Source organism: Gymnodraco acuticeps, unplaced genomic scaffold (genome assembly GCF_902827175.1).
Source record: "Gymnodraco acuticeps unplaced genomic scaffold, fGymAcu1.1, whole genome shotgun sequence".
Taxonomy (NCBI): domain Eukaryota; kingdom Metazoa; phylum Chordata; class Actinopteri; order Perciformes; family Bathydraconidae; genus Gymnodraco; species Gymnodraco acuticeps.
The window spans coordinates 2,842,742-2,870,091 of record NW_022992177.1 but is presented as its reverse complement, the minus strand read 5'-3'; the positions used below and the strand labels follow the sequence as shown (position 1 = coordinate 2,870,091).

Sequence of the window (27,350 nt, the reverse complement as noted above, 5' to 3'; positions counted from 1 at the left end):
AACAACTTTTTTCCACAGGCCCAGTTTGTCCTTTTAGAAGTCTGACCATCTCTTTTTTTCCGAGGGGCTGTAAAAGTGAAGATCTAGGAACGCGGGCTCCTAATACGTTCCATATTGTGAGTTTAAATGGGGTGGATTCAGGAAATGCAGTCACACTGCTTTGCCTTCCAAGCTTCCAGTCTGAGGTTTGGCCTGCAGTGCCGGTGGTTCTGTGGACGCGGGCTGATTGGGCGGTTAGGCTCAGCCATGTGGGCTTTCTTCCTCCTCTCCTCAGGAGCCGAGATGTCCACGTCGCTGGGTCTGTTTGGTTTCCCCATGTCATGTAGATTGCACTTTATTAGTTCTCGTTCTGGTCCTCACTTTGTTTGCCTACTGCAACTTTCTCTTAGCTGCTTCATCTGGCTTAATTACGCATTGCTTAAAGGAATGATATGACATTTTATGTAATGTGCTTAGTCACTTTATTAGCAAGAGTTAGATAAAAGGAAATATATAACTCGATGTTAGCTTAGCCTAGCATAAAGACTGGAACAGCTTAGTCTGAATGAACATATCCGTTTGTCACTTAATAACATGTAACTGAATTGTATTCAGTGTGAGATTGCTAAACAATTGGCAGCGAATTCATAAATTATACAGCTTCTTGCTTAGAATGAGTCCAGTGCATAACGCAACATATATCCACAATTTAGTTTTCTTAGTTTTCTGTACAGGTTGAACAAACAACATGTACGGTGTAAGTGAGCTTTAGAGGAGTGGTAGGGATATTTTGTTACCTATGGAAAGAGTCAGTCCCCCAAGCCTTCATGCTAAGCTAAGCTAATGGCGCCTGGCTGTAGCTTCATATTTACTGCACAGACATGAGAGTGGTATCAATTTTCTCATTCAACTCTCCAACTATAAGAAAGCAATTACGAGTCTTTTCTAAAATGTGAACGTATTACTTTAAGTGTTCCTCTATTCCTTTAGAAGGAAACACTAATGCTGTCCTCTTGATGCTTCTTTTGTCTCTAATGTGCGGTGAGATCTTCATTTAGCCGGTGCCAGAACTTTAAAGCAACCCTTCAGTTGTTGGAGATGACTTTATGTAGCAGTTTAAGTACTCTGCTGGGCAGTGTGAGGCCCGGCTATGAGAGCGTATCTCTGAGAAGAGTGAAGATGAGTAAGGAGGCTCAAATTCCAGCCCAGAGGTCAGGTTTCGCATTCCTGGGGCACACACCACCGCCTGTCTCCACACTGACATACCTGCTGAGTGTATGAGTGCCAGCGAGGGGCCAGGAATGTGTGTGTGTGTGGGTGTGTGTGTGCACATGCACGTGGGGGAGTGTGTGTTTTTCATGCACACTAAATGTGTCCAAATGAACATATTACATTCCATTACACATCATCAAACATACATACACAAACGTATCAAAGCAAACAAAGGAGTGAGCTGTTTCTTTGTGAGAAGAAAAACACACACAGATGTAGAGAGGAGTTGGCTCACCAAATCAAACCAAGCACTCATTACTTCGCACACGCCATTCACAATCAGCTCAGAGGGTGGGTGGGAGTCCAAAAGAGCAACAAACAAAAAAACCGGGCTCCTTCTAGTCTCATTTGAGCAGAGCTAGTGCCCTTGAAACTCGGAGGAATCCAGCGAAGGGAAACCGCTGCAGCTTTTAACTGCTGGTGGTGCCTACCAGGCTGCAGCCTTCAGCATTTTATTTCAATGTAAAAGCCTTGCTGAACAAAACTGACTTGTCTTTGTAATTGTTCAGTCATTTTGTTGTGATTTTAATGGGAGCAGGGATATGAATACCAGTCCAGCCGCACACAATGGTTTTCATTATCTTAACAATAGTGTTTATTGCACAGTCTTTGAACTGGGCCTGTATGAATAACATGGGGGAAAGTGAATCACTAATTAGATTTAAGTGTTTATTTTTCACAAATATGTTTACAAGACAGACTTAGTATAGGTATTTCAGCATGCTTAGGCTTAAGCTGTAAATACCCTTTATCTTACAATATAACTACCAAAAATACACTAAATCTTCCGTCTGCCAACCCTCTGTAAAAGGTTTTAGGCTATGACATTGTCTTGGTTGTTAAAGCAGTATTCATGATGCTATCTCAGTACCAAATGTATGTCAGGCTTGGCAACCCCGGAGCAGTGTAACTTTATATGCAATACTCACCTCCTAGCCAATAAAGTTGCAGTAGACGAGGCGGCCTCTGGTCAGGAATTGTTGGCTCATCTGCTCAATACTATGGATCAGAAACATAATACCTCCCTGCACTAAGTTAGCAGTTGTTTTATGGGAACAATATGATGAAAAACGTTACATTTTTTTAATTATGTTTGAGTTGTTCTAAGTTGAAGTTTAGCAATCAACAAACGACATCCATCACACTTCACAGAAACTTTGCCCAGGGGATGTGTTGGGTCCCCAGGCTTGGTGCTTTAGCAGGGTCCCTTGAGAACAGAAATGTCCCTAGGGGGCTTCCCAGCCACCAGCAGCCAGTGTTAATAACATGTCTTATTCCTCGAGGGCTGTGCAACATGATCTCCATCTGACATTCCTGGGCTTTTGTTTGTCTCCATTTGCACTGCGCTCCAGCCCCAACTGCTTTCCCTCGTCCCGTGCCATCCCATATGAGGCTGTTTAACATCTTAATCGACTGCTGTCTTTCATCTGGCTCCTGTTAAAGCCTTAACAGAAAGATTGTGAATGCTAACTTCTGTCAGCACCTGGCTGTAAGAGAGCGGAGAGGTGAGGAGAGGGAGAGGAGCAGACAGGAGAAACAAGGGGAACAGAGGATTTAGAAAAGTGTGGAGAGAGTGCACATTTGCTGCACGTGGAAGGAGTGTCCAGGTCCTTAACTTTATTCAAAGTTAAATTCCGACTGCAATACAACACCATGTACAGTGCATCTGTCCAAAATATATCCACACGTTTTTTCAACACTAAACAAGTGTTTTATAAGGGAAAATGCACATATTTGCTCTTCAGTATACTGCATCAAAATGTGCTGAAGATGTTGGGTAATTTTACATTTGGGGTTAATGCCTCTTTGATTGAAATATTAACAATTGATATAGGCATCTGAATGGGGTCACACTTGAGAATTGCTAGAAACCAATGTTTTAATTGATTAAATGCACTATTTAAAAAATAAAATAAATGTAAATGTATCAAATGTTAATGTCAAATCTGAAAATAATCTAGTAATAACAGCTGTCAAATAAGTATAGTTGAGTAAAATGTCTAAAACTGTAGTAGAGTGCAGTACAAAGTAGAATAAAGCATGTAACCTCAAATTGTATTTGTGAGACCAGTTTCACAAAATCTTTCCACCGCTTCAAGAGCTTTACACATCCTGTGTAGTGAGTGCTGCGTTTGGCTGTTCCACCACCTCTACTACATGGATATGCATGTCGTTCCTGCTGTAATTCATCATGAAGATAAAATGATTGAGTATGTTACATGCGTTCATTTTTCTGGCCTGCTTGATTTGTTATCTCTGCGGCTCTTGTCAGCGTGTTGCTCTGCATGATGACACTGTTCTCCCAGATACCTCAGCATATTTATGTGGACGCCCATCCCCTCGCCTGTGGCAAGCAGGTATGAGTGGCGGCAGCCTGTCAGAGCTGCTGGGCCTGATGATGTTCTTACAGCCATTAACACAACAAACAATCGCTAATAAGAATGAGCCCCGAGCTACAGAGCAGGTCAGCTGCAGTGCACGGCCCCGGTGTTTCAGACAGCCAGGGATCTTATCGTCGTCAGGAGGAAAACAATGTCTAACATCAAGCATCACGCAGATCAATGCAGTCACTGAGCACCTCTCCTCTCCACTGGCATTCCTAATTGCTTCACTGTTTTTTTTTCTTTGGCCTGTATGAACAAAATTAAGCAATCCAAGGGAATTAATATAAATGCTGTAATAACCGCCCTCAGGGCTACTCAAAATCAGGATAATAGCAGGCGCCTCGCAAGCAGAAAGAAGAAGAAAATCCTCATTACACTTGCTTCTGCATTCTTCCTGAATGGCGGACATGCTGCAGCTTGTTCCTTCAGCTTGCAGCGCACAAACCTATCTGTGTGGCTATCATTCATTCCTCCTGCGCCCCAGAACAGGCTGCAGATTGAAGCCTGAATCAGACTGAATTATGTGTTTGTGAGGGACGTAATGAAATTCATATATTCTGTAACGTGTTTTTGGCGCTCTGGTGTAAAAGTACATTTCTCCTCCAGCAGTATCGAACTCTCGTGCCAAGCTCTCTCTCTCGGGTATAGGTTTAAACTCAGGGCAAGGTGAATTTGGTCCTCAGTGTTGGTTTATTTTTGCTGGCACGCGCACCTTTTTGGGCACAACCAGCCATCTGCTTGTATTTCAGGTCTTTGGCACGGCCTCAGTCGGGGAGGTACAGTATCGGGGGATTTCTTCCCTCTGGTGATGGCTCCAGTCCAGCCTAAGAGGCCTGTTCACGTCTAAAGAGAGGCCCCCTGTGTCAATGTGATCGCTGTGTGAGAACACAAGAGAATAGGCAGGTGGTTGTTACCGCAAGACAAGCTACAGACTAGGCTGATCACACGAACTACATGAGGAGTCAAAGAGCTGTTTTATTTTGTTTTGACTGGACAAATATTTGCGAGTCCATTATGAGGTTACACCTATACAGACATGGGCTCAGGAGACAGTAGGAGTTTGTTTTCATCCTTTTCATCTTTCGCTGGCGGCTCCCCCTCTTCCCTCCCTACTCTCACTCTCCCGCCTCAGCAGAGTTTTTAATATCAAAGTGCGCTGTCTGACAGGGGTAAGTCTCACACAAGGGCGCTTTTGTTGGGTCTCCCTCCAACGGGCCAGGAACGACAAGAACTTGTCAACCCTTGTTCAGTTAGAGAGGAAGATGAAGAGAGGGGGGGGAAATGGTCGGGACAGAATTGGCTCTTCTACAACGTACAAAAGAGATTATTTAGGTGTCTGGCACTGGGTATGAAACGGAATAGCTTGATTTTGGCTTATTAAGGAGCAGACATACTGTAGATATGAAAACACTAGTCATTTTTCAGATTCCCCATATATTTAATATCATCACACATGAAAGGGACACAATCTCTCTGTCTGTGCGAGAGAGGAACACTGTTGTAACTTTGCCAGAAATCAAAATGCCAAGCACAGCCAAGATACATATAATACTCTGTCAGTGTAGCTGGCATTTAAACTAATGTATAGTTATTAAATAGACACTATATTTTATGTATACATTCAGCATTGATGTAATGTAAAAAATAAACATTTACCTGATTTATTCTGATTCTGAGTAACCAAATACTGTCCTCTAAGTATTTAAGGATACTTTAAGTTCTCATTCATAACACTCCGTTCGATGTCTATATAGAGAGGCGAAGTCACGCCCATCTACTTCCGGTCCATGGGACCCCGGAAGCGAAAAATTATACATTGAATTCAATGGAGAGAGAAAACGTATCTTTTGATCCCGTTTGAATTGTGCCACGAACTACACATATGATGTTTGTCAATCTTAAACAATCATTTCCATGTCAAGTCACATTTTGTCGTAAATCTGTTGAAATATAAGACTATGAAAAATACGCGACTACAAAAAGTGGTTGGTTCACTTTTACAAGATGCCTGTGTGCTTTGTACCAGGTTGTAATCACAAAAGTGATCATACCACTTGCTCGTTCTATCGCTTCCCGTCTGATGAAAGGACCAGGAGTCGCTGGATCAGACATATCAGGTAATATCATAGGTAATATACATGTTGTGCATGGAACATAGTCAAGTTAGCTACCTAGCTAGTAGCGACGAGTAGCGAGCACGTTAGTTAGCATTACATTACTTAGCCTTGTCATTTTTAGTAGCCTTACCATGAAGTTATTATTTTATTACATGAAGTAAACCAACATGTTAAACAGTAAGAGTAGTCATGATGGTAAGTATTTCGTGAAACATTTGAAGAGTAGCCTACTGCGCCCTCCACCGGGTGCTAAGCAAGCAGTTCAGGGAGAGTCGAAGGCAGGCAGGGAGCTTTGCATGACATTCTTCTGGACGTGTTTCATTGTGATGACAGTGAGGGTGAGTCAATCTGTTTGTTGGAAAGACAGTCGTTGTGTGCTTACTGAGAGAAAATTGTTAGAAGAGATAATTATTCAAAGTGTTGTTACTTTAAAGTGTTGTTACTGACCTTTTTCTCTTTTATTTTCTTTACCTCACCTGTAACTGCTGAGACGTTGAGGAACATGCACACCTGCTCTGTTAACCTGATTTCCACTGTACCTAATAGTATTTGGTTATGGTATATTATTTATATACATCAAAGGCACAATGCACCCCCCAGAGACACACATGTATTGAGTGTGATATTTTGCATAGGTCATGTGAAATCATCTATACATACTAGAAAACTGTAGGAGCGGCAACTTGTTTTGAAATTGAATTTTTAATATCCGATAATAAAGTTGATCTGTTTTCTTTATTCTTCTCTCTTCCCAGCTCCATCCATCACCATTCTCTGTTCCTGCAGGTCCTGCTTGCTAATCAATGCTCATATTTTTTTACACAATTACAAATAAAGTCAATGTATTGTATGACATGAAGTTGTGCTTCATTCGGAGTCAATAATAAATTCATTCTGCCTTCAACTGCACAATGATTGTGGACTGCACCGACATCCATGTAGCTGCCCCCCAGTAAGATGAACCAAGCAAAGAGGGTCACCATCATGCCCAAGGACATCCAGCTGGCCCGCCGCATCCGCGGAGAGAGGGCTTAGACTGACCTGAGACCAGCACAACGGCTCTTTTAAGAGCCACCTACAGTTTCAAAGAGTTGCAATCCTACGTTATTATAATGATTAAACTGGTTCATGTATCACTTAGTTTACTGAACCGTGATGAATGAAAGAAATTAGTGAGGTAGTGGTTTACTGAAGTTACAAAGACATTCATATATGAGTAACAGGTCAGTGTAAACACAAGCTTCTGTCAATTATGGATCATTCAAACTATTTATATAAAAATATGTAATAAAGTTCTAAAACAAGTATTCGGTATATTCCTTGATAGCTTTTGGAGAAGGTTGTTTTTAAGTTTACTAAAATCTATCGTTTCAACTGTTTCACTTTATAAAAAGGGAACAGGTGAGTAGAGCATTATTGAGTTTCTTATTCTGTCAGTAAATTATCCAAATTAATGTTTTTCATTATTTTAGTCAACCCTAAACAAATTGATTGTACCTTTTTAATAATGACCTTACATGGTCGGCAAAGTTAAATTAACTTCAGAAAATCAAATCTGTTCTGAGAAAAAACTAATAAATGTTTAAAGATAGGAACTTGCCATCCCACTGAAAAACAGTCCGTAGAGATTCAAAGGCGTAGTTGTAGTTCAGTCCAACGTTTCATTTGGATTCATTTGACAACAGTCAACTATTTTCATAAAGAATATATATATTTTTCAAAGTCAACTTTATTGTCAATCTTACTCAGTTTGTGTTTATAGACAGAGAGATCAAAAAGACGTTTAAATAAAATTATACAATTTACAGATATGTATACAAATATATATATCCTATATACACCATGTAGAAGGAAGTGTGGTAGATAACAAGTAAATATAGAGTTACATACAGATCCATGTTACAGCAAAAGATGGAATAACTAAGAAGCACGCAGTATAATAATAATTACATGCAACAATTAAATAACTGCTCAGCATCTCCACCACAATCCCAATCTGCTGTGTCCTGTTTTCCTCTCCTCTGCATAACACCCCATCACACATACGAAACACAACGCAGAGTCCGAGGGTGTTAAGAGTATGTTTATTTAAATGTCCTCCTCTCTACTGGCCAACACAGGGAGCATATGCTGGGTGGAGAATTTTTCCAGGAGGAGGAGATTTCCATGCCATGCAGGGTCTTTGGGGATGGGGATGATGATCGCCTCCTTCGTGGTCCACACAACAAAGTAGCAGAGACTCCGGTATGTGATGTGCAGCTGCCCTTGGACCTGGTGCCAGTATGGGTGATTCTCCTTAAGAATATATGACCCACCCTCCTCACGGAGACAGAAGGATGGTAACTGGACTGCCTCCGCGATGGTCATGTTCCTCTGGCTGTGTGGACACTTCACCTCCAGCAGGGCAGATGGCTGCACAAGTCCATCGGGTGATGCTCCCAAAACACCCGACTCACTCACAAAGAGACCAGACTCGATTCGAACACTGTCACTTGATAGGCCTCCACAAAAGCCTTCACCCCTTCGGCCTCGTTTACAACCCCCCAGTTGACAGTTGGCGATGTCTCTGGCCAGTGGGTTGTATGTCTCCTCTCGCTGTTGGTAAAGTTGAGACACCGGCTGGACTACTTTTTAAGTGCCAGGCTTCCTCCACTGGCACTCAACATCTGTGGAGCTAATCTGCCACATGGCAAATATTGCCAATGCTGCAGCGTGGCTGCATTTGTACATCCCCCGTGCACAATCACAGACAGCGCTCTGCATCGCGCCATCGTCTCCCATGCAGATCTGTAAAAATAAAGTAAGTACCATTTGTTAGCATGCTATAATAGATTGAATGAGCAATAATACAAGGATGGTCCGGATCTGGGGGTGGGAGGGTTTATTTTTCCATAGTTTTGTCCTCTTGTCTGATTGTTGTTATTGTTAGTTTTTTCTGTATTTTTTGTAATTTGTGTTGTATTGGTTGTGATTGTACATTGTATTTTTCTAAATGTGTATGAATACATTTTTGAAAAACATTTGATCAACAATAAAAAAGGATTTGGTCAGGATCTAGACTCAGTGTGTAGTTTATTAATTAATCAATGCTCTCTACATTATGAAAACACATACCAGTGTACCAGAGGGAGTCACACACAGCTGTGCCTAGATAACCAAACAAATTTACAAGATAACTAAAATCCTTGAATCTACACACAGCAAATAAACTAAAATGACACAACGAGATGTAAAAGGAGATCACACATACAGTATAGTCGATATAAAACTGGCCGCTTCAATCTGAAGAGCAACTAAAACAAAACACGGGAGTGTACCTTGTTCTTGTGAACACTAATGTTATCCACAGCATACACAGAGACCACGAAGTTCTTAAGGAGAAAACTAGTTACTAAAACAAAACACGTTAGTGTACCTTGTTAGCTAATGTTAGCTAGCTGACATTAACGTTACACATTGCACTCATATTACTCACCGAAACCTTGTAAAGCCGGTCCCGCATGCTGGCTCTTACAGAACCGACTAACTCCCCTTTTGTGTATGTACAGCTCTCAACATGCCCAGACTTGTAGTGATGTTCACCTCGTTTTATACTTTTCGCCTCATTCTGAAAGAAACAGGTGAAATTTGCTAACGTGACGGCCGTCTTTTTGATGGTGACGCGTATTGTGCGAGACCAGAGACCTGTAGTTCACTGAGCGGTTTCACACAAAAAAATGTGTAACTTCACAGTTTTACGACACATTTTTATTTTTTTGACTTGCAAAATGTTCTTTTAAATTGACAAACATCATATGTGTCATTCGTGGCACAATTCAAACGGGATCAAAAGATAACCTTTCTCTCTCCATTGACTTCAATGTATAATTTTCCGCTTCCGGGGTCCCATGGAGGCTCCCGGAAGGGGAGGGACTTCGCCTCTCTATGGGATGCGCCTCAACGCGTATGCAAACAGAAGCATCAATCTCATTACGCCAATCCTGATTGGCTGGTGATCTTGACGTCTACGTCAGGGAATCCACCCACCCTTTAAGTAGCTTGCGCTACGTCGCAGCGTCATTCAAACACCTCTTCTCGCTTCAGAGCATATCTCGAATATCAGTAGCCGGGCTAGCTTAACGGTCCACAGACTGAACCCAAGCTAACATTCAGTCGACGGGCGCTTGCCGGTTACTTTTTTGCTTTGCAGAAGAATTGAACAAATATTAACACACCAGTTAATATTGTAATCTGCCCCGCCATTATTCTTTCGAAATAACGGTAAGGTTTGATTTTTTCTTCAAACAGTAACATACCTGTTGCTAGTTTATCCCTCCGCGCCGACACCACGGCGAAGGGGACGGACTCTTCTCTCCCTCACACCAGAGGAGACGGAGATAAGAAAGATATTAACACACCAGTTAATATTTTTTAAAGAAAAATCTACCCCGTCGTTTTTTCCTTTAACGGAATAACGATAAGGTTGGATTTTTTTCTGTAACATACCTGTTACTAGCTTGACACCCCGGCAAACGAGGATGGACCCTTCTCTCCCTCACACCAGAGGAGTCGGAGGCCCGGCTGCGGCTTTAGGATCTCGGGCACAGACTCACACCAGGTCTGCTCGTCCTGCCTTGGGCTGGCACACGCCCAGGAAGCTATCGATACCCCCGGTTCGTGCGGACATTGTGCCCGCTTCACCATCAAGAGCCTCCGCCGACGGCTAGCGCGGCAAGCTAGCCTGTCGGGACGGGACCCCTTCATGTCCGTTGATTCGCCGACAGGCAATCGGGACATGGTGGTGACCGCCGCGGAGATTGAGCCCCGCACCGTGTCAGGCTGGGGCTCAAGAACGGCGGTAGCCGCGGAATCGGAGCCCCGCGCCGTGTCAGGCTGGGGCCCGGTGACGGCAAGAGCCACGAGAGCGGAGCCCCGCGCTGTGTCAAGCTGGGGCTCCCAACTGGACCTCACCGTGGTTCCACCCGCGGAGGATGTCCTACAGCTGGATTATATGGAGGAGGATGAAGAGGATGCCTCTGAGTTCCTCTTATCCGACTCGGATGAGCACGAAGATGACATCTTCGTTTCATCTGCCCAGGCTGCCAAGCCGGAGGCGATGTCCGCTCCCCCGGGCGAAAGCACACCAGCTTCGCCCTGCCTCAATATGGACTTGCAGGCCGTGTGCCAACGCGCTGCGTCCAGGCTGGACATCCCCTGGCCTGAAGTGGCCATGGAGACCTCCAGATCTCGCTATGAGGGGAAGAACTTGCCCCAAGCAGCGAGGATGAGGAAGCAGCTTCTCCCAGTCTTTCCAGAGATGCTGGACGAGGTGTCGGTCTCGTGGAGAGACCGCTCTTTCAGCAACAAGGCCCCAATCCAGGGTGCCTCCTCTTTGGACTGTGTCGGCATGGAGAAGCTCGGACTGCTCCGCATACCGCCCATGGAACCGCTGGTGGCAGCCCACCTCCAACCGCGGCTGGCTTCGGCACCGAGCAGGAACCCCGCGCTACCGGCAAAGGCAGACCGCTTCCAGTCAGCAATGACCGAACGAGCCTATAAAGCCGCAGCTTTGTCCGCCAGGGCACTCAACGTCTCCTCGCTGCTGACCGCCTACCAGGCGGAGCTCTGCGAGGACATGACGATCAAACCTGAGCCTGCCGTGTGGGACGAAATCGCAGCGATCACGGACATTTGCCTCCGTGTGCAGCGCTGTGCAGTCCAAGCCACGGGCAAAGCACTGGGGATAATGGTGATACAGGAGATAGCCAGGTGGCTTACCCTGACGAACCTTCCAGACCGGGAAAAAGAGGACGTCTTGGACATGCCTATTGTTCCCGAGGGCATATTTGGCTCCGCTCTAGCTTCGATGCAGCAGCGGTATGAATCCAAAAAGAAGGAGGATGAGGCTCTCCAGCTTTGTCTTCCCCGAAGGGTCCAGCCGCCGCCTTCAACGGCCCAGTCAGAATGTCAGAACGTCATCCTCAATTCGCTGTCACCGCCCCTCACTTTTCGGGCATTCTGCATTCGCAAGCCCGGGGAGAGTCGGCCCATATTCTAGAGCAAGAGATCTTCTCGCTACTAGACAAGAAGGCTATATCTATAATACCCTCCGAACAGAGTCAGAGCGGCTTTTATTCCAAGTATTTTCTCGTTCCCAAACGGGGAGGGAATGGGATTCGGCCTATACTAGATTTGAGGGCTCTGAACAAATATCTCAAAAGATACAAATTCAGAATGCTCACTCACACATCTCTGTTGCGTCTCGTGCGCCAAAACGATTGGTTCACATCAGTCGACCTGAAAGACGCGTATTTCCACATCCCAGTATATTATCCACACAGGAAATATCTGAGGTTCGCCTTTCAGGGTGTCTGTTACGAGTACAGAGTACTTCCCTTCGGTCTGTCTCTCAGCCCACGAGTGTTTGTACGGTGTACGGAAGCCGCGATAGCCCCGTTAAGACAACAGGGTATTCGCCTGGCAACTTATCTGGACGATTGGCTCCTTCTCGCACAGTCGGAGCAAGAGGCTATTACGCAGACGAATGTCCTCGTAAAACACCTGCTCGACCTGGGTTTCGTAATAAACACAGAAAAGAGCATGTTGTCCCCAGCCCAGACTCTACTCTTCCTGGGCCTACGCCTGAATTTGGTGCCCTTTACAGCCCGCCTGTCAGCAGAGAGAGTGAAAGCCTTCATGGCTTGCCTCGCTCATTTCCAGCCACGCAAATATGTTCTCTTCAGATCATGTCTGCGGTTACTGGGGCTCATGGCGTCAGCCATCCTGGTGGTACGACTGGGACGCTTACACATGAGGGAATTTCAGCGCTGGGTATCTGCCCTCAGACTGGACCCCGTGCGCCATGGCGCGCGGAGAGTGATGGTCACTAGGAAATGCGTAATGGCACTGCGCCACTGGCTGCACCCGACTTTTCTAGTATGGGGCGTGCCTATGGGTGCTTTCCTATCGCGGAAGGTGGTCACCACAGACGCATGTCTGACGGGCTGGGGGGGTATATACGAAGGTCGACCTGTGAGGGGTCTCTGGAGCAGAGACCTCCAACGGTCACACATAAATTATCTGGAGCTTTTAGCGGTGTTCCTCACCCTGAAACGCTTTCTGCCTTTTCTCAGAGGACATAATAATAATGTCCTCGTGAGGACAGACAACACGACCACAATATCGTATATAAACCGCCAAGGGGGTTTGCGTTCTCTCCAGTTACACATGCTGGCACGCAAACTGATCTTATGGAGCTGCGGACGTCTCCTCTCTCTGAGAACGACGCACGTACCAGGAGTGATGAACCTCGGGGCAGATCTGCTGTCCAGAGGTGCACCACTATATGCAGACTGGACTCTACATCCAATAATTGTGAGTCAGCTGTGGGTGCGTTACGGCTGGGCCGCGGTGGATCTGTTCCAATCAAAAGAAAACGCTCAATGTCAGCTGTTCTTTTCAATGCGCAATTTAAACGCACCGTTAGGCGTGGACGCGCTCGCGCACGTTTGGCCTTCGGTCCTTCTGTACGCGTTCCCACCCCTGGCTTTGATACCCCCAACTCTGGCCAGAGTGAGAGAACAACGCCACACACTGATCCTAATAGCTCCACACTGGCCTGCAATGTACTGGCTGGCGGAGATATATCAGCTGCTGTGCGGGCAGCCGTGGCAGCTCCCGCTACGCAGGGACATACTGTCTCAGGCGGGGGGGACGATTTTCACCCACACCCAGAGCGCTTGGCACTATGGGCCTGGCCCGTGAGTGGTACAATCTGAATACAGTGGGGCTCCCTCAGAAGGTGATAAACACTATTCAGAGTGCAAGAGCTTCCTCCACCAGGTCCCTCTATGACTGTAAGTGGAGGGTGTTTGAGGAGTGGTGCCTTCAAAAAGGACACATCTCTTTTCAATGTCCTGTCGGGGTGATTCTATCATTTCTACAGGACCTGATTGATAAACACAGAGCTTTCTCTACGATCAAAGTGTACCTGGCTGCTATTGCTGCATGCCATGTGGGCTTTGAGGGAAAGACGGCTAGCCAACATCCCTTGGTCTGCCGTTTTATGAAAGGGGCTCGCAGGCTCCTCCATGTTTCCAGGTAACTGGTGCCCTTATGGGACTTAGCAGTGGTTTTAGATGGGCTCACTCGACCTCCATTTGAACCCCTGGAAGAAGCTGACATGAAACACCTGTCACTGAAGACAGTGTTGTTACTGGCTCTGGCATCTGCCAAGCGAGTCAGTGACATTCATGCGCTCTCTGTACATCCTTCATGCACTCAGTTTGCCCCGGGGCAAACGAGAGTGTTGCTGAAGCCCAACCCTGCCTTTGTACCAAAGGTGGTTGGCTCATGTACCCCCATTGACATTGAGGCATTTCCTCCGCCACTGTGTTCCTCTGAGGAACAGCGGCCGAATTTGCTGTGCCCAGTCCGTGCTTTACGCACCTATATGGACAGGTCAAGAGAGTTTCGATGCAATGACCAACTCTTTGTATCCTGGGCTAACCCTCATAAGGGCAAGCCCGTTACAGGCAACGGCTCTCCCACTGGGTGGAAGCGATTGCTCTGGCTTATACGAGTCAGGGTTTGCGGGCACCAACGGGCCTGCGTGCTCATTCTACTCGTGGACTGACTACATCCTGGGCTTTGTTCAAGGGTGTTTCCATCCAAGACATTTGTGTCGCAGCGAGCTGGTCCTCACCGCTCACTTTTGTCCGCTTTTACAGGCTACACTGTAAAAAAAAAAGAAGTTTGTTCACAGAAATGTACTGTATTATTTTACAGACCTTTCTTTTCTTTTCTATATTACGTGTAAATACCATAAAAATACAGTAAATTACTTTTATTTAAAATAAATAAAGGTTTTATTCTGTAAATTGGTTTGATGAGAGTTGATGAGACTGTTGTAGAATAAAAAGAAATCTTATTATAAAACATCTCTAAAATGTTAAATAAATGTATACATCTTCACAAAAAATGTAATATATTGCAGAAATACCCAAAAATGATGTTGTGTAAATAAAGTAGTTTTCATAGTATCCTAAAATAGTTAACTGTAAAAAAAAGTGTAAAATAAAAAAACCGTGTATGTAAAAAGCTACGGCACTTAAAATGGAATCCAGCCATACGACGGCAGACAAGACAAGCAGGATTGGAATGAGTCCACAACACGTCATCGAAAAAACCTGCCAATGAGCACTGTCCGCGCCTTCCAATCCAATTTGAAACTTCCACGTCAGTTTGAGCGGCTCTCCTGCGGAGCTATGGGCTAGTTGCACAAGATGGCGTCTATCAACTTCCGGCGGCTGGGTGTGCGGTTGTAAACTTCCGGTCTACAGTAGAGCGGTAGATAGCGTATAGATATTATATAGGCACTATTTTAAACTCGATGTCTCCAAGACCTACCGAAGGTTAACATCAGTGATGTACATCGGCTGGTACAAGCGGCAGGCTCAGCCCCGAGGAGCAAAAGAGAAAAGGGGTTCAAGATGTAGCTACATATCCAGCTACGTCGACAATTATGAAGGTAAGTGACAAACAAAGCTGTAGTTACGTTTTTTTGGATAACATGAATGATATCCAATTCTCCACAGTTTCAAACAAAGATCTACCTTCAGGGCGAGTGAGCATCAGGGCTAGCTGTTACAGGTCCATGAGAAAGCATGAAAAGCCTCACGATCTCAGAGTAGGGAGGAAAATAAAAAGTGTTAATCGGTTCAAAGCCTCAATCAGTATGGAAGCAAACAAGAGACAGAAGTATTTGAATTTTATTAGACACCGAATTTATAGCATTGAAAATAATTACTTTGAAAATCATGAATCTGAATTTTTTTTGCTCCGAATTTATCTATGTGAAATAAAATTGTAAAAATTCAAGTTAAAAAAATTCGAATGTTCAAATTCAGATCCCAAAAATTCAAGTGAAAAAAATTCGACGTCAAATATTTCGGTGTTTAAAATTCGATGTAAAAAAATTCGGTGTGTAAAATTCGACGTCAAAAATTGCGATGCAGCCTCATCCGGGCTACTCAGACAGGATAAGCAATCGAGCCCTAATGCAATCAAACCGACTTCTGGCCTATCAGAGCCAAGCGGCAAACCCCGGGACAGTGCGGTGAAGCCCAATGCTGCAAACTGTAGGCGATGGATGCAGATGGGAGCAATTCCCGTAGACCCTTTGTTAAAATGTCCAACTTAACATCAGAAAATGAACATGTTTCTAGCCTGGATCTACAAAAACATATTCTGTATAGGCTATAGTTAGATTCCCCCTTCATGACAACGGGGCTGCTGCTCCTAGCTCCTCTCTGCTAGCTCCGTTAGCTCCGTGATGCTACAGCGGCTCAGCTCATGAGGAGAACACTACTTGAACTCGGCCATGTTTGTTGTGTTGGTTCCTGGTGGACTATTCGTCCTGCAAATATAGGATTTATCTGCCGTTGAAACAGACCGTCCATGAATGCAGTTTCTTCGGTAAGTCAACCCTGCGTACTTTATGTTATGTTACTGGTGTTTTTATTAAGCTAACGTTAATGAATGTTTAGAGTTGGGGTAGCATTTGAGCAATCGTAGCTCCATCTGTGCTAACGATGCTATGCGTAGCATCCAAGAGTGTAAAACATTAAGTGGGATGCTACTGTATACCAAAAGGCTTCTGTGCGAGGTTGCTAAAATAAGGTCATCCTTGTACGTTAGATAGTTAGTTTGCTAGTTAGGTTACTGTATGCATTGTTAAGGTTCATTTAAATTCGCTATGCTCTACTATAGCATAAAATAGACTAGCTAACGTCAACGTATTGTTGAAGAGAGGCTTAGTGTATATTAAATCAACCTCACAATGAAATATGTGTATCTTTAAAATATGAACGTCACATTTCAAGATAATAACGCTCCCTTAGATATTATAATATGGTTTGTTGAACTGGAGTTATTTATTGCAGCTAACCGCCTATCCGACGAACGACCCAAACATTGTTGTTTTTAATATTATTACCAATGCCTCTTTTAATTGTATTATCCTCACACTTGAGAAACAGCCTCATCGTGGCTGTAGAACAGAACATGTAACTTAATTCCTGCATTTAAGGACGATGAATAGCGTAGTCAATGCTTTAGTGACAAGGAAATGATTTGTTTAAATATGATATATGACGTTATCTGTGACTTCAGTGGAAATTAAGCTTATCCATTGCATTGCATTTGTTCAATAGGTTTGTGTCTTACCCTTACGCGTGTGATGCATATGAATATGGCATATGAAAACAAATTAATTTGACTGACTCATGAAAACCTCATCCAAAGTAACAGTAAAATAAAAAGGACCTACACAATAATACTCAATCAAACTGATACAGTATAAGGACTGTGATATCCAGCCATTTCTTAAGTATAACAATAAGATTATGACCTGTTTTTAAAAGAAGATAAAAAGTTGTTTGCATGGAAAGAAGTCTGTAACCCATGCATGTAACTTTACATCTGTTTGTTCAAAGTGTCCTTAAGGTGATCCAGACAGGCTGGACCAGAGGAGGAGAAACAGATCTGGAGTCCTAGCAGCAGAGAACTTCAGCACGGATTCCAAGGTACACCTTTTTCATGCTTTACAAAGAATGCATAAAGTAATGACTCCAATACACTGATAGACATGCCATTAAACATGACTGAATACTAGATCACCTACACATCAGTGATGTTGAGTGTACTTTCTTAGCAAAAGGTTACATTTTACCAAGCAATATCACATAGTGAGAGCTGCGACCCTTTGTCTTTCAGTGAGACAACCGAACAGAGCAAGCTTCCACAGTTGCACTAAGTTTTGATAACAGTTACATATTATTTTAATAATACATTTATTTCAATGTTGATGAATTTAGAATGGTTTATTCATAATCTGATTATCTTTGTAGTACACTGTTGGATTTAAAAAACACATTCAAATAAAAAATCATTATATTTATGAACAAACAAACACACCTCTTTCTTAAATAACACACTTGCTCAGCAATAATATGTTTTTTGATATTTCTGTTAGGAAAGGACATGCCTGAGAGACAGGACTGCTTCACCATGTTCTCTTTCTCTGAGGGTCCAGAAGAACATCCAAGAGGGAAAGGAAAAGCTGATGTGATGAGATTTAAGAGCAGTACAGGACATTCACTAAGAGACACTTGTATTGTAACACAAAGACCTGCACACTGACTAGTTTTGTAGTCTAACAGGAACTTCATTTGTGTTGTTTTGTGTTTTACGTTGCACCTCAGAGACAGTGTGATTATTGTCAGGCCTATAAAGTTTGGCAAAAAAAAAGTCAGCTGATCAAATGCATTTGCACTTTGAGCTTCACATCGCTTGTGCCTTGTGCCGCCGAGTTTGGAACGTCATAAATAAATGGTACCAATCTTCAGTCAGATGTGAATGTGTAATTTAACATTTTCAGTAAGGATAACGGACAAAAGGAGTGCAAATACAATTTATTGAAATGTGAACTAAAAGTTATCAAGCATGAACCATCACCATTTAAAAAATAAATAAAAACGAAATAATATACATAAGTTACACTAAATGTTAATCTGTTAATTGACAGGCTAGGCCTGTGCAGGTGGTAACAGCTATGCCCAGCATGGGCTAAGTTCTGTAGGTGGTGCAGGTCCTCCTCCATCAGGTCTGGTCCTCCTCCCTCAGGTCTGCAGGGTCTTTCCCTGCGAGGAGGACTCCTCGCAGGGAAAGACCCTCAGCCCTCTCCGGCCAAAGCAACAGACAGGACAGGACGTTCATAAAGCTGAGGTCTCCCCCAAAGTCTCTAATCATCCATCCTGTGAATATGAGAGGGGAACAAATAGTGTAATAGATGCTTTGGACAATAAGAAATATAAAGTTAACTGTTGAGTTGCTCAGTTTTTTAGATTGACAGGGTTTAATAACACAAACAAAAGGAGAGAAATAAAGATTGGTCTTTCAATACATTGTGTTGATTTTGTCTTTTGAATTGTTTGTCTGAAGTCAAGTAGCTAGAACTGTTACTTATAGTTTGAATGATACAGTCTGGTTATAATGCTTGGAGGAGGCATCACAGGTAAGAGCACCATTTGTTGTGTTCCATCCACAACACATTGATGTGTGTGTATTTATTTATCTACTATTTCTTGAATCATTACTGTCAGTCCAAAACAAGAGATTTTGTTTTGGTAACATTTAAAAAAAAACAAACATTATCTCTTTTCCACTACACTATCTTGAATACTTTAGTTTTTACGTCACTACATTTAACTAACAGCTTTAACATTGTAAAGGTGTCACTTCGGACTCTGGGTAATTATGACAGCATGTCCTACTCAGAGCCCTAGAGTCTCTAGGGCTCTGGTCCTACTAGTTTGAGACTTTGAACAAACCAGACCTTCATCTATTAATGTAGAAAATAGTCGGCACATTACACCATTATGAAAGTAATAATTAGTTAGCTCATTGTTCAAATGAGCTCCAACTACAACAGTTAAGTCAACTCGTGCATCGGTAATAACAATAAATCAAATGATATAATATAATAGAATAACTTGTGTCTACTTTAAATACTCTAACAACACTTGTTGCTAATTATACTAGCATACTTTTACTAAAGTAACATTAACATGTTTAAATGCAGGGCTTTTGTAAGAGAGTATTTCGTATAGTGTAGCATGGTCTACTTGATTTATCTAACCGAAGTGATCGTTACGTTACTTTGCAAACCGTCCCCCCCCCCCCCCCCCCCCCCCCCCACACACACCACAAACAAAAGGACACGGTAACGTTGTGATTCACTTCAATTAATGATAACTACGGAGCTTGCTAACAGCAAGGCACAAGGCTACTTCACTCATTTAGCTAATGTAAGATACAAATGCTGTCGAGCCCTCACTGCTTGTAAGATAAAGAGCACAAACTGACTACTTACCCGAGCGGCGAGCCCCGCTGTTCTCCGTCATTTTTCTCCCGGGTTGTTGTGATCACATGACTGACAAAGCCGTGCTCTGATAGGCCAAGTCAGTTTGATTGCATTAGGGCTCGATTGCTTATCCTGTCTGAGTAGCCCGGATGATGCTGCATCGCAATTTTTGACATCGAATTTTATACACCGAATTTTTTGACATCGAATTTTTTGACTTCGAATTTTTGGGATCTGAATTTGAACATTCGAATTTTTTTCACTTGAATTTTTACATTTTTATTTCACATAGGTAAATTCGGAGCAAAAACATTCAGATACATGATTTTCAAAGTAATTATTTTCAATGCTATAAATTCAGTGTCTAATACAATTCGAATACTTCTGTCTCTTGTTTGCTTCCATAAATCAGGTTCATGTTCTGGGGTTTTGATGTGGCAAGAGTAGGTCACCTGTGATTTAGGATTCAAATAAGCCCAGCTAGCTGACGTGTTGCAACAGATTACCAGGGTTGCCAACTTTGGGTACCTGGCTGGAGTGAGATTTTGATATCATGGGTTTAATTACACGTATGCACACTAAATGACTGCTTTCACTTCCGTAGCGGGACCGTACCATATATATATATATATATACTCCGATGAGGAGTGAAGCAAGGACGAGCTCTGCCTCACGTAAGCCCACAGTAACTTGCTGGAGCGCGGGCACTAATTTAGCGCGGGCACTTATGTTGTGAGCACGCTCAAGCCAGTTACTGTGTGGTAAGGTGAGGCACAGATGAGCTCTGCCTCACCTCAGAATGCGTTACCTCACAGAAACTGTCTGGAAAGCGGGCACTAAGCGCATGCCTGTTACCATCTCACTGTAGGTCACCAATGTAATGTTTGTAGATCCCTTTATTACATTTATCCTCGCCATCCATGGTCTCTAAATAACTTATTTCACGTATATATCATATTTAGGCTCGCCGTACAACGGCAATGAAAAAAGCACCAGGGGAGGCAGCCATAACCTCTGCCGCACTGAAGGGGGCGCACGTGAGCCCACAGGTCCTTGTTGCTACTGTTATTCTACGCAGAGACGGTATAGACGCGAACAACAACTAGACTTTTGAAACTAGAGGAAGATAAGGAGGACTTGAGGAGATTGTTGTCCAGAAAGATAGCATGGACTTCATCTTCAAGTCAAGGTAATACCACATTGGTAATGAAAATTGGTTCTTACTAAGAAAGAACAATCCAATATTTAGATTGTGGGTATCCTTTTGTTGAACGGTCTGTTTAAAATGAATCGAAACATCAGACCAAAAAAGCTTTTGAAAATAACAGAATATTTCGATTAAGGTCAGAATATAATATTTGTAAATCTGACTCTGAAAGAGTCAGTGCCTCACCAGCCATGAACCTCACCGCACGTCACTGATATATATATATATACATATACAATATATACAAATACACAATATTGGACATAGACTATAAAGGGCACAAAGTTTCATTCACTAATGAAAGTCAAACACATGTTTGTTTCCACTGTTTTATTGTGACTCTATTTTGGCCTAGTAGAACAACAAGCAGCAGACTTTGACTTGTTTATCATTTCTACTGGTGGTTCGTATTTGAAGCAGCATGGTTCAATCTGACTTCCTTTGATGCACATAATGGATGACAGTGTCCCATCAAGTGCAAGTCTGTTTCGACACTCTGTTTTGTTCAGTCCAATTACTGAGAAGACTCGTTCTGCATCCGCATTAGAGTGAGGTAGGCATAGGACAAGCTGGGCCACCTTCCCAAGTCTGGGGAACTGTTCTTTACCAGTTACTCGGCTCTTCTGCGTAGTCAAGTGTGCCCACACCATGTCCATACGATGGAATTGTTCTTCCTCTTCAACACTCACCAGGGCACCTTTCCAGACCATGTCAGGGATATCTGTTTCCTCCAGCATTTGGTAACTCATCCGAAATCCTGTCCTGTTCCCTTGGGTCCTCAAAAGGAAGAAGGTGTTTGTATCTGGGCAAAGACAATTGCAACAACATTATTTATAATAGAAAAAAAATATTAAGACATTTATTTTGCCATTAGATTATTGAATTCTGTAAATAAATATACATAAAACAATAACCAATTCTCTATCCAGATAGAAATAAATAATCCTTTACAATAACAGAATCTCCCAATGTAATATCTAAGCAAGCTGTATTTGTTCACCCATCTCAACTGCTTGTAAAGCCTGTCAAAATCACCATTTATCTTTAATTAACTTCTCACGTTGTTTAAATGCAGTAATGGTAAAGTGAAAATAAGGGTTCAGTAATTGTACCTTTGGACAAAGTAGAGCACATCATCCACATGGGAGTTTTGTCTCTGCCTGAAGTCCACAAACTCAGCATGTGGCAGCAGGGGGTCATTGAGAGGTAGCTTCTTCAGTGCATATTCAGTAGACCGAAGCAGGAAGCCTCTTGCTGCCTTGTTGAATTTGGTGACATCACCTGAGGGAATCTCACCAGCTTCATGCAGCCTTATCAGTGTGGACTTTGTAGTCAGTCCAATGCCAAGCTGGGTGTCTGAAAGGAAAAAAAGACTACCATGCATTATTTTGCCCATACTATATACCTGTAGATTATTTCAGTTGTCATAAAAGGGGCAAATAATATAGGCTATAACCAGGGGTGCACATAACTTTTTTGCTCTGGTTCTCAAAGGAGCACCTGGAGATGTTGCTTGGTGCTCATCCTTAAAATGAAATAAACCGTAACTTTTGAGGGGGTCTTGACTTTATTTGCCAGACACACGGCACTGAACACACATGCAGAGGTGAACACAGAACACACATGCAGAGGTGAACACAAGACAACATTAGCACGAGCAGTAATCCTACAAGCTGTCATCACTACCCTCCTGACTGTTCTCCTCTCTGTCAGACATGGTAGCTGATAATGTAGGCCTACTTCTTTCTCTCTGGTTGAGTCTGCGATTAGCTGCTTGCATCCACAAGTCAACAGCTGGTTTTGGGTCGAAAGTCTCTGTTGTCATCTTAGACAAGTGGATGTAATCAAATAAGTATGTGAACATAACCAATAACCTACCATATCCAATAACAAATGAATGTAACTTATTTTATTTGTGTTGTTCATTCATATCTTATTTTACCTTAACATTTATTTATGCATTTTTTTTTAAAAATCTCTCCAGTTTAAAACGATATGTCTGGTTTACTGTCCTACCGTATGCATTGGAATGATTTCACACCTGTTTATCCCAATAATTATAAAGGAGTGCCTTGGAAATATGTGTTTATAAATTGTGACCAAACTGTCTGAACTAAAGTGAACTATCTAAACACTCAGAGTCCTTACCTCACTGAGCTGTAGTTATCAGCCTCTCAGTCTGACTGGAGAGGACTCTCCCTCCACATTATTGTAGAAACATCTTCTTCTTACATTCGTTAAAGCAGCTAGCACCAGATGCTAATAACAACAGCGCCGGTACCGGGCGGTGCGCCCTTCTCTCTCTCCCTCGCTCACTCTCATTTTGGCTGTGAGCTGCGGGCGCCAGATAAGCCAACATCCCCCATTTTCATCACTTACAGCGCCCATCGTACAGGGCAAATGAAATGTGTAACCGGGGTGAAAAGGGTGTTACATTTACTTAATTATGAATGTTGTTACATCAAGGCCGAAAATTAGGATGAGCACCAACGGTCAAAAATGTTTTTTTTTCCCTCCCAGAACTGCAGCACCTCCCCAGATCTGGCGCCCTAGGCGAACATCTAAAACGCTAGTGCTACGGGCCGACCCTGAGTTCATATGCAACTCTCAAATATCTTTCTCTCTCCTCTCTCCTCTCTTTTCTCTTCTCCCTTCTCTCTCTCCCTCTCTCTCAATTTTGGTACGCAAATGCGCCTTTTTTCAAATGACCCGGTGCTCTTTTCTTGGTGGAGGTGCGCATGCGCACCTGCGCACCAGTTATGTGCAGCCCTGGCTATAACAGTCAATTGTATTCACCTGGCAGTTGGTTTTCTTGATCCTGAAGATCAACACTCTCCAAGCTTGTTGTTCTGAAAGCTGCAGGCTTCAAGAATTTGGACATTAGCTTTCGGATGAATGCCCTCACCTGAAATACAGAAAATATACAACCCACCCATCCATGAACATTAAGATAAGAATCAATTATACTATTTGACATTACCATTACACTAACTTAAACAGTAAAATGATGTACCTGCCCATGGAGAAGATAGATGCATGGGTGCTGCCTCTGGAACAACAGATTAAACTGGCAGAATGTAGGCAGAAGTGCCTGGTAGAAGAGGAGATTAACCTCTGTCAATGGATCCTCACATAAGGCACGGAGCCGCAGACACCTGGCTTGCTTTTCGTCTAAAAGACAAAAACGTTCAAAAATAATAAATAGAAAATTGTAGTTTTGCATTTTTCATCAATAATGAATATGGGACTACAAACCAGTGGATCTGAAGTAGCTTGTCAGGGCCTTGTAGACACGGAGTATGCAGTTGACAGCCAGATCCAAACTGAGCCACCTAATGCTAAAATGCTGAAGTACCTCAATGTACGTGGTGTCACAAAACACACAGAATTCTGAATAGAACAAAAATATGTATTTTAGATTGGCCCTTCAAACTATTTCTGAATCAATCAGTGCATGACATTAAGGATTTTGGGAGATGGCCCTGTGGGCCATCTAAGCTAATTTACAGATGGCCCTGAGCCCAATAGAGATTGCCCTGAAAAATGCGCGCGGACAAAATGACGCACGAAGGGTTTGGGGGGCTTCCCCCTAGAACATTTAGATTGTTGCAGGTCTTAGATGCTGTCTGGTGCATTCTCTAGACTGAATTATAAGATGAACCACCACAATATTATATTGTTCAATTTTATTTTTAATTTCACTTGTTTGTTTGTTCTTGTTTGTGTTTGCTCGCTTGCATGCCCTGCATAGCTTTAAGAAATACTTAAGTTGTTGGTCAAGACACTTTCCATCTGATGAAGGCAAATGCCTTCCCAGATGTAAAAAAAGTAGAAAACATTACATTCAGTTATAACTGCCAAAACAAACATTATTTACACTATTATGGCCCCTGTTAAAAATGTTTGTAATGTTATCTAAATTGGTCGAACGAATGCCTCCTCATCCGGAAGCTGACCGAGCAGACCCGAGCAGCAGTCGAGAGGAGCCGAGCGCATCCGCGAAGCACACAAAATGGCGACGTCAGAGTTCCCGTTAGCCGGCAAATCTAAATATCTTCGGTCAAAATAATTTCCCTTTTAGCGCAATACCGCTTCAGTTGCGCCACTTATGTGACAGACAAGAAGAGTATGTGACAGACAAGAATAGTCAATTCTAATGTCTAACACTTAATGTGGAGAAAGAGATGTCCTGTATGGGTGTATTGTGCGTTGATCTGTTGGTAATGCCTCGGGGTTCCGGTGGGCATGTAAACAAATGCATAATGTATACTTTGTGGCCTCATCCGGTTGCATAGCGACACTTATTGTTTAGGTGTCTTTTAATAAGCAGGTAGTCATATCATTAGCTAGAACTAGCTGGATCTGATCGATATGGACATAAACGCGAGTGAAGTCTAATCTGACGGGAGAGAGAGATCAGCTGCTGCTGACGAGTCGACACGCAGTTCTGCATGATCACATGCAGCGGTGAGCGGACAAAACACACACTTTAGGTTAGAATATCACACGTAGGGCCTAGCTATTTTTATTACCTCTCAAACTACCTAAACTAGTTATAGATATGTTTAGTTTTACTGTCGGGTCACTCATTACTGGATCCGCGAGCTGCATGATACTGGCATAATAGATTGCCCGATCGGGCAACCAGCAGGTGAGGCTTCATTGCCCGAGCTAAATACTAGATGGCCCCGGGCCATCGGGCAGTCCTTAATGTCGAGCCCTGATCAATGCTTTTGAGTACAATAAATGTGTTATGTGAGGATAACTTGCCAACGAAGCATGTTCTTTCTCTTGGTGCTGGATTTAAACCAGTAGGCAAGATCGACGCAGAAATCTTCGACTTCAAAGCCCGACATCTGGAGGGTTAGCAAAATAAATGTGTTAGTGTTAATACTTTTACAATATGTACAAAGTGGCCATCCCAGTAAAAATGAAAAAAATACAGTTGTGACTGTCAAGTCATTACCTCGGAGTACACCAAGCCACCAGCGTGTGCATTATTGTGCACAATGTGGCAGGGACAGCCAAGAACGTAGATAGATGGATTTTGGTCCAGGACCCTGCTCTTAATCGAATTCCTGGCTCCCAGATTGACACTAGCATTGTCAACTGCAAGGGCCACGCAGTTGGCCCATGGGATACTGTGGCCTTCGAGCACCTCATTCATTTTGTTGAATATGGCCTCAGCAGTGCCACAGCTGGTTCCTGATGTCAGACCCATGTCAAGAAATCGTTGAATCACACCTTGTGAACTCCAAATGTTGACAGTCAGTGGATTCAACTTCTCTCTGCCTGTGACGACACAAATGTATTCAACACTTACTTACTTAATTCTGTGTGACCCATGGTCAACATGAACACACTTACCAGTATCATTGGACCCATCAGTGGCCAAAGAGAAGGGATGATCACACAGATTTTTCACAAGCTCATCCATAGAATAGGGGGCTATACACTTGTTTATGATGGCTGTTGTTTTTGTCCTGGCTGAGGAATACTTTTGGGCTATCTTGGAATCAGGGAAACACTCCTTAAACAGCGGACTCAGGTGATCCGAAAAAGCCAATGGGATGTTGTGCTGCACCATTGTCATGGCCACCTTCACTTCGGCTCTTCTGGTCTGTGGTTGTGTAATGACATATAAAATAGTAAACACAATCATATATCTACATAGGTGAGTATGCTGCTGTCAAGTCATTTATATTATTTTGATGTATTTAATCAATCAGTTTAATGATTTACAGGTTAGGCAAAGTTTATGTATCACTGCGGCTTAAACCCCACTAAATAACCATAACATCAATGTACTTAACCAACTTGTATACTAATCACTAGAGATGTCCCGATCCGATCACGTGATCGGGGATCGGAGCCGATCACGTGATTTTCAAAAGATCGGAATCGGGAGAAAAAAATCGGGGATCGGGATTTTTTATTTATTTTTTTATAATTTTTAATTTAATGTTACAAAATTAAAATGACCATGTTCACGTCTTAAAGTCATCCTGAGGCCTTAGTTTTGGTTTAAAATGACACAACAACATCATGTATGTGTTGCTTCTTTTGGGCTTGTTTTCATTTGCTTATTTCTCTCAAATCTGGAAACAGAGTGGGCGCAGTGTCTAATAGTAGCAGTAAGCTAACGAGAGGCTACGTTCAGCTGGTGAGTCGGGAGTTGGGACAGAGAAAATGTCAGGAGTTTGGAAGTATTATAAAATTGAAAGCGAAGGCAGTGTAACAGCCAGATGCAATGTTTGCAAGGCGGAGGTTCCGCGTGGTGGAAAGAACAGAGCTACGTTCAACACGACCAATCTAACACGCCGCCTGAGAAACAAACACCAACAACAACACGACGAGTACACAGCGGCCACTCAGGGAACGGCACTGACACAACCAACACTTTCAGAGACTTTGAAAAGGAAAGAGAAACTGCCCCAGAACAGTGAAAAGGCCAAAAAACAACAGCCAAGATAGCTGAATTCATCGCG

At 43.1% G+C, this 27,350-nt stretch overlaps 1 protein-coding gene across 1 annotated transcript; it reads right to left on the bottom strand.

Annotated features, from left to right (window-relative positions):
* Positions 1–21,177: 21,177 nt before the first annotated feature.
* LOC117538993 lies at positions 21,178–26,286 on the bottom strand. Its single transcript, XM_034205008.1, has 7 exons — positions 26,230–26,286; positions 25,829–26,154; positions 25,637–25,718; positions 23,876–24,033; positions 23,659–23,767; positions 21,975–22,218; positions 21,178–21,664 (listed from the first exon to the last, which is right to left on the bottom strand). The coding sequence occupies exons 2-7, from the start codon at positions 26,081–26,083 to the stop codon at positions 21,574–21,576; spliced, it is 939 nt and encodes a 312-aa protein (XP_034060899.1). The 5' UTR covers positions 26,084–26,154; positions 26,230–26,286; the 3' UTR covers positions 21,178–21,573.
* Between the last annotated feature and the right edge of the window lie 1,064 nt (positions 26,287–27,350).

Bases quoted from the DNA above. Each gene is read 5' to 3' on its own strand.
- LOC117538993 (XM_034205008.1), bottom strand. From the start codon at position 26,083: ATGGGTCTGACATCAGGAACCAGCTGTGGCACTGCTGAGGCCATATTC. The intron at 24,034-25,636 runs GTTGGCAAGTTA...TTTGTCTTTTAG, and splicing joins CAAGAGAAAGAACATGCTTC to ACGAAAAGCAAGCCAGGTGT. The intron at 23,768-23,875 runs GTACATCATTTT...TCTGTATTTCAG, and splicing joins TCTATCTTCTCCATGGGCAG to GTGAGGGCATTCATCCGAAA.